We start from the raw sequence: 17,077 nt of genomic DNA, 5'->3' as shown, positions 1-17,077 counted from the left end.
CATAGTACCCATGGCAAGCCAAATTATTTTGGTGCCTGTGGCACAAAATCCCACAAGTAACACTCCCCCTCCCTGCCAGTAAAAATACCATCATAATAAATTACATAACTAACTAATTTCCTGCCCTTTCATTACACCCAGAATCAGCTGTCTGAGGCTGCCAACTCAGTCTGCCTAATGGAATGAGCAGCCCTGGATAAAACTAGCATATAAGGATAGCAGATAGGCCAGAACCTTTCTTCCTAAAACCTATTTTTCTATGTGGATGGAATTATTTGTATGGAGGAACATTCTTCATTCATTTGTATGTCAGCCTCCCCCCTTTGCAGTTTGATGTGGTAGAGCCCAGACACAGATTTATGACAAGTGAGAGCTATTATTTATTTATTATTTGATTATATCACGCCCTCCTACTGGGAGCAGTAGGAGCCCAGGGCGGCAACTAGGCATAAGGCATGTAGAGAATCGAAGGAAAGAGCACCCCGAGACCTGCTGCCAGCCAGAGTAAACAATACTGGACTAGATGGACCTATTCTGAGACATTATAAGGGAGTCTCGTGCGTTCATATAGCAGGAGAAGCCAGAGGGGAGGGGGGCAGCGACAATTGTTTCCTGGTAATGGCATGGCTGCAGCTTACCGGTAGGGGGAAGGGCAAGGCACTGAGGTGGTTAGTGCTGTGGATGCTGCAGCAGAGCCAATCTGGCAGTCCTGCCAGTGCACTCAAATAGCACTGACCTCCCTGCCACTTTGCCCCTCCCACTCACTCTCCTGGCAAGCAGCAGCAATGCTGGTGCTGGGAGGCTAGGTGCCCAGTAGCACTCATTCTCACTGGCTACTCTTGTCATATAGTCTTCATAGCAAGTTGGGCTCTTCACTTTCTATGAATTCTTCATGAAGAAATACCAAACTGCATGTGTGTGTGTTCATAACTGGCTTTGCTTTTACATAATTCACTCAGTTTCTACTAGGAATGAGGAGCAAGGAACTATGCCCCCATCCCCCAATCCCAGGTAAATGGAAATGCTCAGATGTGTACAGGCAAGGGATGGGACAGGGGTGCACACACAAGCCCTGCCTCCAGTGCCCTTATACATCTCCCTCCCATCCCCAATCTTCCCTGTGTTGTGTAGGGAAGGCCTGCATAGGGCTTCTATTCATATTTATTTAAACGTTAAGTAGAACTCTCCATGTAATCAGGAACCCACATAGAACACTCCAATGCACTCCATGTAGGATTGCCCTTGAAGATGACTCAGAACCTGCAACTAGTGCAAAATACGACTTGACTTTTAAGTGGAGTCACTATTTGGAACCAAATCACATCTGTTCTTAACGGACTTCACTGGCTGCCAATGCGGTTCTGGTCTGTATTCAAAGTTTTATAGGTGACATATAAAGCCCTGAATGCCTTGGGACAAATACTTGAAGGAGCGACTGATAATAGTCCTACCAGGGAGTTAAGACTGGCTAGAAAAAGCCCTCCTTAATATCCCCTTAAAGGGATCTATACAATTGCTGTTGATATGTGGGTGGAGCTTCTCCATGCAGGCATCTAAGCTTTAGAACTCCCTGCCCTTGAAACTCAATTGGCATCGCCATCGTCATTTCATCGCCAGTTCAAATATAGCTTTTTACACAGGCTGCTGGGAATTAACACTGATGTCCCACTGATACATTTGTGATACATAGTGTGTTTATACAGGTTTTCTAACATATGGACATGATGTTGTTACTTGGCCCGAGATGTTCAGATTAAGTCATCAATGAAAACTTGAGGCATAATCTATTGCCCTATACATATACATAGCTGTGTGCGTGGAATTCTGCAGCACACATAACTTGCAAGCCAGGGCGCTGGAGAGAATAATGGCTGGATGGATATATGGGAAGAATATGTGGCCCCATCTCACATGAAAGTACTGGCTGAGGCACTGTAATATTATGCAAATTCCCCCCTACATGGGCAGTTGCATTCCTGGATGGTGGGGTGTAGGATCATGCCCTTGTTTTGGGATGTTCTGAGAATACTTAATTCTGCACCTGATACAAATAGCTCAATCCTATACACATCTACTCAAAAGCAAATCCCAGTGAGTTCAATGATACACACTTCTAAGTAAGTGTGTATTGGATTGCAGACCGGATTCAGGAATACCGGATGCACACAGTCAGGCACAACATGCTAATCTTTGCATCTTGAAAGTTCTATGTATGGTACAACATAAAATGTTTTTCTATCAGTATTTTCTATTTATAGCCATAACTGTTACTGAAATACTCATGCACAAAGATAGAGCTGGTCACAATACTAGCCTTACCTGCTGCAAGCAGAGGATCAGTGCTTTTGCACTCTGAATTTTGTCATTGTGCCTTGTCCGGCTCAAAGTTTCTTTAATTATGTCTCCAAAGTCATTATAAGCCTGGTAAATAGCAAAGGGGGAAAAACACTCTCTCATGTCAAGGTATATCAGTATTAAAAAAAAAACCAGGCTATTTATTAAAATAGACAAATAAAATATTTACAGCTATTTATAGGGAATGATGATATTTAGTTTCTTGTGTACATCCAAGTAGTTCATCATTATTTTATTTGTTCATTACATTTAAGACTAACACTTTTAACTGGAAGTCAGTTTCACTTCCAAGCAGCTTATATCTATATGAAAACATAAAAGAAGTCAAAGAGAATATTCCTGCCAAAACCACTGCTGCAGCTATCAAATAAGAAGTGTGTGGGAAACGTGGAATCTGCGCCCCTCTGGGCATCAACAGACATGAGGGGTGTACCCTGCTGCCCAAAAAGGTCTAGCTCCAGAATACTCTGAAGATGCAGGTTTCCTATGTGTGTGCCTGCAGAGAAACCATACCTGATCAGTTTTGCAAAGATGTTTGACACAATTACCTAGTTTGGACATAAGGCTAAACCTTATATTATGCATCCACTTCCATTTTAAACTAACCACAATTTGTCACTTCATTCAAACCAGGAACTGCAACTTAGTTTCAAGTATGGTTTATTTGAACAAACCAGGATCATACCATGATTTGAAGTTGGCTTTTTTAGGCAAACCACAGTAAGCAAAACATAGTTTGTCCTTTGGAAGAAGCAAGAAGCTTGGAAGAAACAACAAATGGTATTTACTTTAAAAGTGAATTAAATGATTCCAGTCTCCTACTCATAGCCACACCAGAATGGTCAGCCCCAGCTGAGCCCAGGCGTAGCCAGACATCCTCCTATTCTAAGTTCAACTCAACCCAGTAGTTCTTGGATTTGGATTGTTTCCTAAATCTGGGACGCTAATCCTATACATATATTGCTTGATAATGATAAGGGAAGGATCTGAGCCCAAGGCTGTTGCATGTGATGCTAAACTATGGTTTAGTGTTGCATTTGACCCCTCCTCCCACTATATCGCAGCAAGTCAGATTTATTCTCAGGTTACTTTCATATGGAGCCACAGCCAGTCAAAGCTGCCTGACAAGTATATCTATCTGATACATGTGCTGGCATCTTTTCCATATTTACGCTTTCAACTGTACACTCAAAACATTTTAAATGTACACCCCAAAAAACAGTAATATGTGAAATAGCTAACAGTCTACAATTTGCAAAAGTTCTTTCCTTGTAAGATTCCCTCAAAGTGGTGAGAGTGTTAACACTGTAAACACACACTTCTCCAACTAGTTTCCTTTTCGTTGTCACAGTGTACATGAAGACGATGTAAGGAGGATCCTTCTAAAGGAGCAGTCAATGATGTAATAAAACAGAATGGAATACAGAGTGTATTCATCCATCAGACTGACTGAATACTAATAAATTCAATGTTTGTGCTTGGTATGTATTTTAATATGTATTCAATCTTACAGCATTTGGAAGACATCATTAAGAGGATTATTTAGTTACCTTCATATAATGCTTGTAGATTTCAGCAGCTGCAGACATCTCAACAACATTATAGATTATTAACTTGCAATAAGCTGCAAGGAGGCACCGCTTCAGGTGCAAGGCATCCAATTTCTGTCCTTCCTTTTTCCTCTCCTCTTCTTCTGTCAAGTCTATAGCAGCACGTTTGATTATGTTTCATTCTAATATTGCATTCAGAACAACTTTTAAATACTTTCCTTAATCTGAACAACAGACCCTCAAGTATGTATCCAGCTCACTAAATCTTAAAAGCCAAATCACATGCATGCATTTATTTGCTTTTTAAGATAGTAAGCAAGTCATTTCTTTGTCAGACATCATGCTAGTGCTAACTACTTATCTGATATTTCACATGGATTGCCTCACTGAAAAGAACAGTATGAAGCAGCAAATGAGGACCAAATGCAGGCCCAGGCATGTAACTTTAGCACGTGATTTAAGTAAGCCTGGGTTTTACAATTACTGGCGCTATTTTATATTTTAAAAATTTTATGTAACTTGTTTTTAATGTTTGTTTTTTTATTGGTGTTTTTAATGAATATTTTAGACTAACTGTAAACCACTTACAGGTGGTAAGCAGTATATAAATTTTGTTAATTAAAGAATAAAATCATTTTGCATAGGGACATAGAAACCACTTTGCAAGAGGACATAAAACACACATCACAAAATTATGCAATTCAGTGAAGAGTATTGGACTGTACACAGTGAACATGTAGGCCAATCTATTAAAACTATCAGACCTGCATGAACAATTTCATTCTAATTACCTGCAGCCTACAGGCCAAACTGTATATATATACAATTACTAATATTACATTTGTGCCACATTAAACTTGGTCTAAATCAGGTGTGGGGAACGTTGGCCCTCCAGATACTGCTGAACTACAGCTCCCATTAACCCTGGCCATAGTTGCTAGGCTGATGTATAATTAAGCAACATCTAGAGGGCCAAAGGTTCACCACCCTGGTCTAAATGAACAGCAGGATGGCACAAGTCAGATAATACTTTTCATTAAATTACCCTCACTGGTAATGATGCACTAGTAAATGTCCAGGTTTCAAACAGATTTTTTTTTATGGGGGGGGCAGGACCTTCTTGTAAAAGAGCCTCAGGGGGTGCCATCATTTGATTACTTTTAGCCTTTAGGTGTACAAACATCTGTTGGTATTGTGGACAAAAGGTTTGGTCTCCTGTCCCTCCAATTTACCTAACCCAGCCAAGCCTGTTAATTCCCACCAAGTCTCCAAATCCACAGGTTTGTGTGTGTTTGTTTTTTTATTTATATCCCGCCATTCCTCCCAGCAGGAGCCCACAGCAGTAAACAAAAGCATTAAAAACACCATAAAAACAGATTTTAAAATATAGTAAAACAAAACATCTTTTAAAACATTTTTTAAAAAGCTTTAAAAACACCTTTTAAAAAAACTTTAAAAACTTTTAAAAAAAAAGTTTAAAAACATATAAAAAAGTAATTCCAACACAGACACAGACTGAGATAAGGTCTCTACTTAAAAGGCTTGTTGAAAGAGGAAGGTCTTCAGTAGGAGCCAAAAAGATAATAACAGAGATGGCTCCTGTCTAATATTTAAGGGAAGGAAATTCCAAAGGGTAGGTGCCACCATAATAAAGGTCTGTTTCCTATGTTGTGCAGAACAGACCTCCTGATAAGGTGGTATCTGCACCAGGCCCTCACCTTCAGAGCGCAGTGATTGACTGGGTATATAAGGGGTAACACAGACTTTCAGGTATCCTGGTCCCAAGCTGTATAGGGCTTTGTACACCAAAACTAGAACCTTGAACTTAGCCTGGTAGCAAATGGACAGCCAGTGCAACTCTTTCAGCAGTAGGGCGACATGTTGGCGATACCCTGCCCCAGTGAATAGTCTCGTCACAACATTTTGCACCAGCTGCAGCTTCTGGACCAACCTCAAAGGCAACCCCACAGAGAGCACATTACAGTAATCCAGCCTGGAAGCTACCATTGCATGGGCAACAGTGGTCAGGCTATCGTGGTCCAGAAACAGCTGCTGCTGTCTTACCAGCCAAAGCTGGTAAAAGGCACTCCTAGCCACTAAGGTCACCTGGGCCTCTAGTGACAAGATGGATCCAGGAGTACCTCCAGACTACAGACCAGCTTTTTCAGAGGGAGTACGACCGCATCCAAAGCAGGCAACAGACCAATTATCTGAACTCGGAAACCACCAACCCACAGTGTCTCCATCTTGCTAGGATTCAGCCCACCACCAGCCCAGGCAGTGGTCCAGGGCTTGCACGGCCTCTCCCGATCCAGATGTTACAGACAAGTAGAGCTGTGTATTGTCAGTGCACTGCTGACACCTCGCCCCAAATCTCCTGACGACTGTTCTCAAAGGCTTCATATAGATGGTAAATAGCATGCAGGACCAGATGGCACCCTGCAGGCACCCCACAGCACAACTGCCAGGGGACCAAAGACAATCACCCAATGTTATTCTCTGAAAATGACCTTGGAGATAGGATCGGAAACACTATAAACAGTTTCATTTCATTTTTCATTTTATTAAATTTATATACCGCCCATAGCCGAAGCTCCCTGGGCGGTTCACAACAATCAGCAAAAATACAATAAACACATATATAAACAGTATTAAAAGCTTAAAAGTTAAATTTAAAATGTAAACATTTTTATACAATACTAAAATATGAAAATACTAAAATACTAAAATGCCTGGGAGAAGAGGAAAGTTTTAACCTGGCGCCGAAAAGATAGTAATGTTGGCGCCAGGCGTACCTCATCCGGAAGACTGTTCCATAGTTCGGGGGCCACCACTGAAAATGCCCTTTTTCTTGTCGCCACCCTCCGAGCCTCCCCCTGAGTAGGCACTCAGAGGAGGGTCTTCGATGCTGAGCATAGTGTACGGGTAGGTTCATATCGGGAGAGACGTTCCATCAGGTATCGTGGTCCCACGCCGTGTAAGGCTTTATAGGTTAGAACCAGCACCTTGAATCAAGCCCGGAAACCTATAGGCAGCCAATGCAAGCGGGCCAGAATCGGTGTTATATGTTCGGACCGCTTGGTCCCCATTATCAATCTGGGCGCTGCATTTTGCACGAGCTGCAGTTTCCGAACCGTCTTCAAAGGCAGCCCCACATAGAGCGCATTGCAGTAATCTAATTTAGAGGTTACCAGAGCATGGACAACTGAGGCGAGGTCGTCCCTATCCAGATAGGGGCGAAGTTGGGCCACCAGACGGAGTTGATAAAAAGCACTCCGTGCCACCGAGGCTACCTGATCCTCAAGTGACAGGGATGGTTCTAAAAGAACTCCCAAACTTCAAACCTGTTCCTTCAGGGGGAGTGTAACCCCGTCCAGAACAGGTTGGATATCCACCATCTGGTTGGGAGAACCACCCACTAACAGCATCTCGGTCTTGTCTGGATTAAGCCTCAGTTTATTAGCTCTCATCCAGTCCATTGGCGCGGCCAGGCATCAGTTCAGCACATTGACAGCCTCACCTGAATAAGATGAAAAGGAGAAGTAGAGCTGCGTGTCATCAGCATACTGATGGCAACGCACTCCAAAACTCCTGATGACCGCACCCAGGGGCTTCATATAGATGTTAAAAAGCATGGGGGACAAAACTGACCCCTGTGGAACTCCATACTGGAGGACCCAGGGTGCCGAGCAGTGCTCCCCAAGCATTACCTTCTGGAGACGGCCCGCCAAGTAGGAGCGGAACCACTGCCAAGCAGTGCCGCCCACTCCCAAATCAGCGAGTCTCCCCAGAAGGATACCATGGTCGATGGTATCAAAAGCTGCTGAGAAATCAAGGAGAATCAACAGAGTCACACTCCCCCTGTCTTTCTCCCGAAAAAGGTCATCATACAGGGCGACCAAGGCTGTCTCTGTGCCAAAACCAGGCCTGAAACCTGACTGAAATGGATCTAGATAATCGGTTTCATCCAAGAGTGTCTGGAGCTGGCTGGCAACCACGCGTTCGAGGATCTTGCCCAAGAATGGGACGTTTGCTACCGGTGCCTCCAATTCCCATCTCACCAAGTCAGCCCAGAAGAATACCATGGTCAATGGTATCAAAAGCTGCTGAGAGATCAAATAAGAACAACATGGTCACACTTCCCCTGTCCTTCTCCTGATAAAGGTCATCCAGAAGGGCGACCAAGGCCAATTCAGTCCCATAACCAGGCCTGAACCCAGACTGGAATGTATTAAGATAATCTGTTTCATCCAAGAGTACCTGTAATTGCTGTGCCACAACCCTCTCAATCACCTTCCCTAAGAAGGGGGTATTTGCAACCAGTCGGTAATTGTCGCAAACCAGTGGGTCCAGGGTGGGCTTTTTCAGGAGCAGTCGAATCTCTTTCAGGGTGGCTGGAACCATTCCCTCCAGCAATGATGCTTGACCACACCCTGGATCCACTCGGTCAAATCCCCTCAGCAAGCTTTAATAGCCAAGAAGGGCAAGGGTTGAGAGGACACATTGCTGGCCACATCATCGCAAACACCTTGTCTACGTCATCAGGCTGCATCAACTGAAACTATTCCCAAGAAGTTTCAGCAGATGTTGCACTGGAAACCTCACTGGGGACTACAGTAGATATGGATGGGGCATCAAGATTGCTACAGAGGCGAGCAACTTTACCCTCAAAGTGTCTTGCAAACAATTCACAGTGGGCCTCTGAAGGTTCTAAAACTCCGTTTCCTGAAGTTGATGTTAACAGACCCCTGACAATAAGGAAAAGCTCCACTGGATGGCTACTTGAGGATGTGATGGTGGCAGAGAAGTGAGCCTTCTTCACCACCCTCACCGCCACACAGTAGGCATGGTTATGATGTTTTACTCGTGACCAATCAGCCTCACAGGATGTTTTTCACCACTTGCACTCTAGCCCTCGTCCAGCCTGTTTCACTGCCCTTAGCTCACTGGTGTAGCAAGGTGCAAACCGGGCTCCAAATGCCAGAGAGGGCACTTGGGGGCAAGGGTGTCAAGAGCCTGACAAGCCTCACTGTTCCACAGTGTGACAAGGATTTCAACAGGGTCACCTGCTCTATCTACTGGGAACTCCCTCAGGGCATTCAGGAATCCTGTGGATTCCATTAGTTTCCGGGCGCAGGCTATCTTAATCTGTCCACCACTCCTGCAGGGAAGGATCGGAGCCATAAATCTAAACTTCACCAGGAAGTGGTTGGACCATGACAATGGGGTGACATCCACCACCACCCATCTCCAGACCACCCCTTCCTTCATCTGGACCAAGTCCAGAATGTGCCCTGCCCTATGCATCAGGCTAGTGACAACCTGAGACAGCCCCATGGTCTTCATGGAGGCCATGAAGTCCGGAGCCAGAAAACTAGAGGCAGCCTCAGCATAGGCTTTGAAATCATCCAGGACTATAGTTCTGGGCTGCTCCAATACCACAGCCGAGATGGCCTCAGTCAGCTAAGTCAGAGAAGCTGCCGGGCAGCAGGGTGGACAGTACACCAGCAGCAACCCTAGTTTACCATCTCCTTGACACGACACCAGATGAAGGCCCTCACAGCTAGCTCTAAGACAAAGTGGTTTCCTGGCAACAGAAATGGAAGTTCTGTGCACCACAGCAACTCCTTCTCCCCCCCCCCATCCCTGCAGCCTGTGCTGGTGTTGCACCGAGTATCCAGGTGGGCAAAGCTGGGTCAGATCAACTCCCAGCTCACCCACCCAGATCTCGGGAATGCACACCAAATTGGCACCTTCATCCATGATCAAATTATGGATGAGTGTGGTCTTATTCTGGCATTAAACAACAACACACACAGACCAGTAGGCACAGCAGATGAGCAATGAGGAATCCATCCATGAGAAGAATGGGAGGGAGGGAGGAACAAGGCGTAAATAGCCTTGCTCTCGTGTTCTATGGTAGTTCATCATCTCCCCATGGCTATACTTCCCTCTCTACCTGTGATCACTGAAATTAGGGTGGCATCACCCATGTTCCTCCTTACTAAGACTCCTTCTAAACATCTGATATGGACCCAGCAAGAGCCCACCAACAAAACCTACCTGAAAGTTATCCCAGTAGGCCTCTGAGAGAATTGGAACAGTCAGACCCGCTCAATATCTTTCACACAGGGCACATCTACTCCCAGTCTCACACCCAGGGAGGGCCAGCCTTCTGCCTGTTACAGACTCTCACTCTGAAGGCATCTGGCGACTTTCTCCTGTCATTCAGGTCACTACACAAGCTCCCACCCTGTGCAGGAACTACACATGCGCCATATTCCCTCCCCACTACCAATCTCCTCTAGATTGGTTAAAAAAGAAAAAGAAAAAAACAGAATGGGGTAGCACCCACACCCTCAGGACTCCCCAAGGGGCGCTCCTCTATGGTGTTTCCCCTTTGGTGGCAATCCCGCTGGCAGCAGACCTGCCGCCCAAGGGCAGCTGAGCTTTTATGCCTCCTGACCCAGCCAGGAGCTGACGCAAGAGGCTGCAAGATTGACTGCGGCCTCTCTCTGGAGTCAGGGTCAGGCAGGGGGTCCCAGTCATTGCAGCGCTTACCAGAGACTTCAGCTGTCTCAAGAGACAGCAACTCAGAGGAACAAGCAGCAAGTACCCAGATGCTCAGATACTCACTCCCAGGGCAGGTCTTCTGCAGTCTCCCTAGTGATGCAGCTGTTAAAAATTAGAATGTCTGGCAGAGGGAGGGAGAAATTTTCACCAGCGATAGCCATCTTCCTCTACACCAGGAAATGTATACCAACTTCCCCCCAAATCCCAAAAGGTGTGGAAGGGCTACCTGAAGAATGTGAGGTGGGATCTGATTTGTTGTGACCTGACAGCTGCCAATCAAAGACAACATGGGTTGAAGTCCATATAAAAATGGACTGGTGAAACGAGTTTCTTTGTCCCTGACATCAGGGTCCATTACATTCCATCACAGGTCCCTCATCGACCATCAGAAAACCCTGCAGCTGACCATCAACCTGTATTACCAATGAGCATACCAGAAGCCTGCTTTGGAAGTAGCAAACATACATGGAGTTAAGCTAATGAGCTCCTTTTTATTTTCAATATTCTGCTTAATCCATTTGTCCTCTTCCTTTCTCTTTAGTTCTTAATAAATATTCTATAATTTTCCAGTCAGGTCTGGGTGTATAGTTGCCAACCTCAAAGGGTGGTTGTGAACCCCACACAAGCCTCTACAACTCGGTTCATGCTACAGAGATATAGGATTGGGATTGACAGAGAAAAGTGGGCTGTTCTGATCTATGAAAAACAGAGAGTTGGGTGCTGGCTCTGTGCCCCTTGTAAGTTGAGAGTGATTTTGGCAGAGAAAAGCAAGTTCCTTTTCCCTTGAGGAAGGCCAGTGGTGGCTACCAGAGTCCCTATTTAATTGTTTGGCCTGAGTGATCCAGACTCCCCTCCAGTCTGGGAGCTGCAAGCACAAAAACGGAGGGTGGCAACAGCAATTACCTTATAGTTTGGGATGCAACTGGCCCACTCTGCAGGACAGGTGGGTAGTGTTGGTCAAGGAAGGGTGTAAGCAGGATCTCTTGGCCTCTCCCTTCCATCACAGGTATTACCCTGTCTATCTTGGGGGAATGCTACTAAGTGGAAGAAACAAACATTATCAACAAAGTACATTTGGTTCCTTGCTGGAAAAAAACTGCTGACCTTTGGTTTCTTCTTCCTCCTCTGTGAAAACGTGGTCCTGAATGAATAAGAGCATTTTTGATTGAAGAGACAAACTGGGAAGGTACTCCAATAACCCAATTGCTCCATCAGCACTTGAACCTTGATGGCTTACAATCATGAGTAAGTCACAAAGTATCATAAAAGCCTACAATAATAGACAAGAAAAACAATTTAGGCATTTGTCTTTTAAAATATTTATAAGCCACCTTTCTGGACTGTGTCCACAAACTCAGTGAAGAGTAAAGTAACCATAAAGTTACAATAATATGGTGCAATGTTTTTATATTGCAGCATAACATAACATTACATTATATTAAAACTTTAAACATTCAAAAATAACACACTCCAAATAAAATTCAGATGGTTTAAAATTTATTTTAATAGGAGCCCAGGGCAGCATTTAAAATCATTTCCAAAGCCACAGCAGTAACAAACAAAAATAGCAGCATGTCCAAAAAATACATGGATTAAAAGCCTCGTGAAACAGGTCAGTTTTAAAAGCCTTTAAAAATACTACAACTGAAGAGGCCAATGGAATACCTCTTGGGAAAGAATTCCATAAGGTTAAAAAAATGCTACCATATTGGTAATAATATTTCTCCATCTCCCCTGTGCTATTAACATACAACAAAGTAAAGCCTGCTTAAGATTTGCCCTAGAATCTACTTAGATTCACCCTCTAGAAAGCCAAAGTGCTTCTTTTGCCAAGTCTAGACCACAGTGGAAGAGAGTGCCCACTATCAGTCAAGAACAGACCCTTCAAAAAATGCATGTGTTGATTTGTATTGTTTAAAGCAAACTTGCATGAAAGACTCACAATTCAACATAATAAGCCACTGAGTTGATAGAGCAGTTCAGAGAGTACTGTAAAACATCCTAATGCTGCTGCCTCTTAGATGAATGCTGCCTTCAGTTCTGCTTTGCTGGTGCTATCCCCAAGCCTATGTTTCACAAAGGCCATCATGACTTTGGCATGAACAGTGCTCCCCACCCCACCCATTTTATGGGCATTTATAACTCTGAGTGACCAACAGGAGATGGAGAGCCTTATTCATGCTTATACCAACTAAGAATCAATAGTGTAGAAAGGCAGTGGCAAAGCCAAGCAGGCAGACTCTGTTCTGCTGGTTGGGAATAAGGTAAAATGTTGGTGCAAGACGTTGTTTCACGCAATACTGCCACTATAGGAACCATTATTTTCTATCTAATTTCTGAGACAATTTTTTTAAAAATGCACTACCAGCTACAATGTTGCTGATTTCTCATTAGTGAATCATCCGTAAAGAGAATCCAAGCACCAATTCTCTTTATACAGAAAAACAAAAAACAAATCTGGTGTTCCTAAAGAGAGGGAGCTGATGAGCAATGCGAAAAGAAAGCAAGGAAAAAGGGGGGGGAGGGGGAGAAAGCCATCAAAGATGCTCTGCAATCACATGGAAGAAACTCCATCTTTGCTATTATGCAAAGATGGTTTGATATATATAGGAATAACTAGTGCCAATTCATAACTTCTTTCATTCAAGGTAACATGTATCAACAATTAGAAGTTTTATTACCATCAAGTGGTATATAAATTTTATTAAATAAATAAACAAGTTATGTTCCCAGTTTTTACCCCTCCTTTGTCTCTAGTCAGCAACACATATGTGACTTATCATTAGGGAATACCCATCTATTTGCGATTTCAGAAAAACTCAGCCAATCCACTACAGCGGTAGGTGTGCTTGCCATCTATCGGGGGGGGGCGTGAACCTCCCAACACAATAAATAACATATTAAGATCCTGCTGCCAACCACAGTGCACATCCATAGATCCATTACATTTGTATCCTGCCTTTCTTCCAAGGAACTCAAGACAACATACATGGTTCTCCCCTCCTCTTATTTGAACCCTACAACAACCATGGGCAAGAATTTCCCTGTGTGGAGAAGCACCAATCTGGTGAGGTAATTGTTTTGGTGAAAAATAAATCCTCACGATGGTCACGAGAGAGATGGACTAATCATCACCATCCTTAACATTTGTACAGTGCTTTCAAAAGCTTAAAAGCACCTTCATGTGCATTTTCTAGCTGTAATCCTCACAAGAACCTTATTATTATTATCTCCCATACGGCAAACGGGGAGACAGATGATGGGAAAGAGTAGCTTGCCTAAGGTCCCTTAGTCTGCTGATGGCAGAGAGACAAGATTCAAACTGGAATCTTCCTGGTTCACAGCTCAGCCTCTTCAGCCACTTCTCACATCAGCAGTTGGGTGTTGTCTTGTAAGGAGATTCTGATCACATTTCCCTCCCTCCCCAACATTCTAATGTCTCTGTTTAATGGAGAGGCCTTAAAACAGGGGAGTACTTCTTTTTAACACTTGTCCATACTGTGCGCCTAGGACAGGGCAGAATATAAATATAAAAGAGAAAAATCAAATGAAAGCACTGGCAGGATTCTTACCTTTTCACGTAACTCTCTGTTGTGGTGACTGAGGTAGCATGTACAGAGGTGACAATAGTGCCTCAAGTGTGTCCTCAAGACAAATATGCTTTCCTTTAAGAGGAAACAAAATCAGAAATTATTTGTGCAAAATGCCTCTTTGAATAAATCTGTATAATCAAACCCTATCACGAATGAATCCCATCTTAAGATTTCTGTGAAAGGTACAGACTTTGTTGCATCTAAAATATCTTCTTAACATCATATTCTGTTTGAATGTACAGAAGAAGAAAGGAGGTGTCACAGGAATTGTAAGAAATCTTCTATAAAATCCATAGGACAGCATGATCCACCTCATTCTGCCTTTGTTTCCAGCAGGTATTCCCTCTTTATCTTACCAGCAGTATATCACCGAGGTGTGGACAGAATCTAATTAGGTCTTATTCCTCCCATCTCTGTTTTCAACAATCTGTCACACATATAGACTTTCAGAGAGCTTAATGATATTACGGAGGTGTCTGCTCTTCACACTTCCCCATTGTCACTCAGATCCCTGCCACAGAGGACTAAGGTGTCCCACATTGGGAACCTCGGATTTGCATAAATGAGGGGGGAAAGCTCACAATGACTTCCCTTTTTTTCTTTTTTGATGTGACATTCAATAAAAGACGGAACATGACACAGAAACAGAAACCACACATATGTCTACCAAATGAGCTGATGGAGTGATTTCCTTGCGCTTTCCATGGCAATTCATCAACAGACAGATTAGTGAGATCACTGAGGGGACAGTCACATGTATTCTGCAAATATCCATTGTTTAAAGAGTACAATCACGGCCAATTCCAGGTTTCTGGGGGCCCTTGAGCATATGGAATCAGTGGGGCCCTTGTCCCCTCCCTTTCTACACTCCTCCTCCCTCTTGGCCCCAGCCCTTTTAAGTAAAGCAAATCCTGACCAATACCGAAACCCCTTCTCATCAAAGGAAAACAATACAAGCTTTTGAATGTCACTGGTTGTCTTTTTAACTTTTTGTGAACAATATAACATTTCTAGGTATAGCTTAATGAATAATCCTACACTCACTTACCTGGGAGTAAGTCCCATTGAACTCAATGGGGCTTACTTCTGAGTAGACATGTCATTTATTGGGATTATTATTTCTCTTCAATCTAATCCTTTCACCTGGATTCTCAATGGACACATTACCCAGATAGACGGAGCAAGCGGGGCCTCTGTTCACTTGATAATCACCCTCTCTCAGTCTCTAGGTAGTGCATGTAATTCCCACTGCAACAGCACCCAAAGGGATAGCGGAAATGTGTAAAATGAAGCTGCTTCATCCTCTTACCCACCAGCCTCTCCATGGCAGGTGCAGAGGTGAGAATTACAACTGCAAGTAGAACATCCAGAGATTGAGACTGGTGACCAAAAGAAGCAACTTAGAAGCTACCTTACACTGAGTGAGATCGTCAGTCAATACACTGTGGTGCTCATTATTGTCTACACTGTCTGGCAACGCTCTCCAGGGTTTCAGACATGGGTCTCTCCTAGCCCTGCCTGGAGATGCCCAGGGATTGCCTTTTGCACACAGAGCAGGAGCTCCACCACTGAGCTCCTGCCCTGCTCACTCCTATGTTCTCCATCTCTAGGACGGCAAGGGGGCAGAGCTGGCAGCTGGCACTCTCTCTTTCTCTAGGCAGCACCCTTCTTTGCCATTCAGGGAAGAGACGATGTACAGCCTGCACCCACCTGCTCGCCCTCTGCCTCTTGGCAGTCTGGTGGGAAAGGTGTGCTAACTGGAAGGCAAGAGGGGGCTCATCCAAAGGCATGTTGCCAAGAGGAAGCACCATAGCCAGCCCTGCTCACACCCACCCATGCCGGCTTCCCTACCTCCAGCCAGCCATGACCACCACTAGCAGTATGAAAGTTGCACCCAAGCGCCACCTGACTGTGGCAGTTGAGTGGGTGAGCACTGGAGGATGTGCTTTGGGTTTTTCTGCCCCTCTGCTTGCACAGGTGTGTGCCTCTCCGGCAAACACACACGTGTTCTGTGGCTGTTTCTTGAAGCAGACAATGACCTGGATCTGGGATGTCCTAAGGATGACCCAGAATCGGAGTGGCGCTGGTGCTTTTGAATGGAGCATGAGGAAAGCTCAGCTCCCATGTGCAGTAATCACTCACGGCCACCACTCAATTACCCAACATGCAATGTCCAGCTGCCTGCCCAGTATGTCTGATCATCCAGGGGTCTGGCAGCGAAGAAGGTAGTCAGGTGAGTAAGTGGCAGTGTATGGTAGCCGTCATGGCAGGTTTGGGTTCACACTGGCAAGGGGTCCCTGTGAGCTCCTGGGCTTGCAGGCAGTTCCCGAACCAGCCAACCACTAGTGCCAGGCCTGGGTACAATAAGACAGTGTACATATGATCAAAGAAAAGCACATGACCTTATCTCAGGTTTTTTTCAAAGTACACACTATTTTCAAAACACGTGAAACACATATTTCACAGGTAATTGTTCCCCCTCCCCCAAAGTGTCCCAAATTAAGGCCAATCTTGTTGTTATTATCTGATGAATGGTTTGCAAGAGCATGAACAACACACTTCTGGTGCACTATAGGAAGAGGGGGCCATGGATCTCACAAAGTTCTCCAAACTGTATCTGGAATGGGATATCAATGATGGTGTCACATATTACACCAGATTCAGGAAATCAGGAGTGATTCTACAAGCTCAACTTCTTCTAAAGGGTCCAGATTGGTCAACACTATGCAAAAGAACACAAAGGAGACAGGAGAATTAGTTTGCAATCACCACCCTGGGCCTAACCTTGGAAGAAGTGTTCTCTGCCACAGAAGTAAGCTGCCAGAACAGTGCAAAATAAGCACACTGTAAAGCAGGCAGAAGGATCTGCAAAAGAAAACCAAGAGCTAAAAATGCGGTTATTTCAAATCCTAAACCCAGAAACTTAGCATAAACAATCACCTCCCTGCAGAATTCTCCACCCCTCCACCACAAATAATCAAGTGATTCACCTACAGCTAAATGCAG

At 44.3% G+C, this 17,077-nt stretch overlaps 1 protein-coding gene across 3 annotated transcripts in view; it reads right to left on the bottom strand.

The window, feature by feature from the left end:
* The window catches only part of LOC133384971 (cohesin subunit SA-2-like), an 80,771-nt gene that overhangs the window by 7,649 nt on the left and 56,045 nt on the right, over positions 1-17,077 (bottom strand). For all 3 annotated transcript variants that reach the window (XM_061626998.1, XM_061626997.1, XM_061627000.1), the window contains exons 23-27: positions 16,856-16,936; positions 14,051-14,143; positions 11,583-11,748; positions 3,906-4,057; positions 2,320-2,421 (exon numbers count right to left, since the gene is read on the bottom strand). In XM_061626998.1, coding sequence (XP_061482982.1) covers positions 2,320-2,421; positions 3,906-4,057; positions 11,583-11,748; positions 14,051-14,143; positions 16,856-16,936 — 594 coding nt within the window. The remainder of the gene's footprint in view (positions 1-2,319; positions 2,422-3,905; positions 4,058-11,582; positions 11,749-14,050; positions 14,144-16,855; positions 16,937-17,077) is intronic.

This window comes from Rhineura floridana, chromosome 5, assembly GCF_030035675.1.
Source record: "Rhineura floridana isolate rRhiFlo1 chromosome 5, rRhiFlo1.hap2, whole genome shotgun sequence".
Taxonomy (NCBI): domain Eukaryota; kingdom Metazoa; phylum Chordata; class Lepidosauria; order Squamata; family Rhineuridae; genus Rhineura; species Rhineura floridana.
Note: the sequence above shows the minus strand (reverse complement) of the source record. Positions and strands in the feature narration are given on the sequence as shown.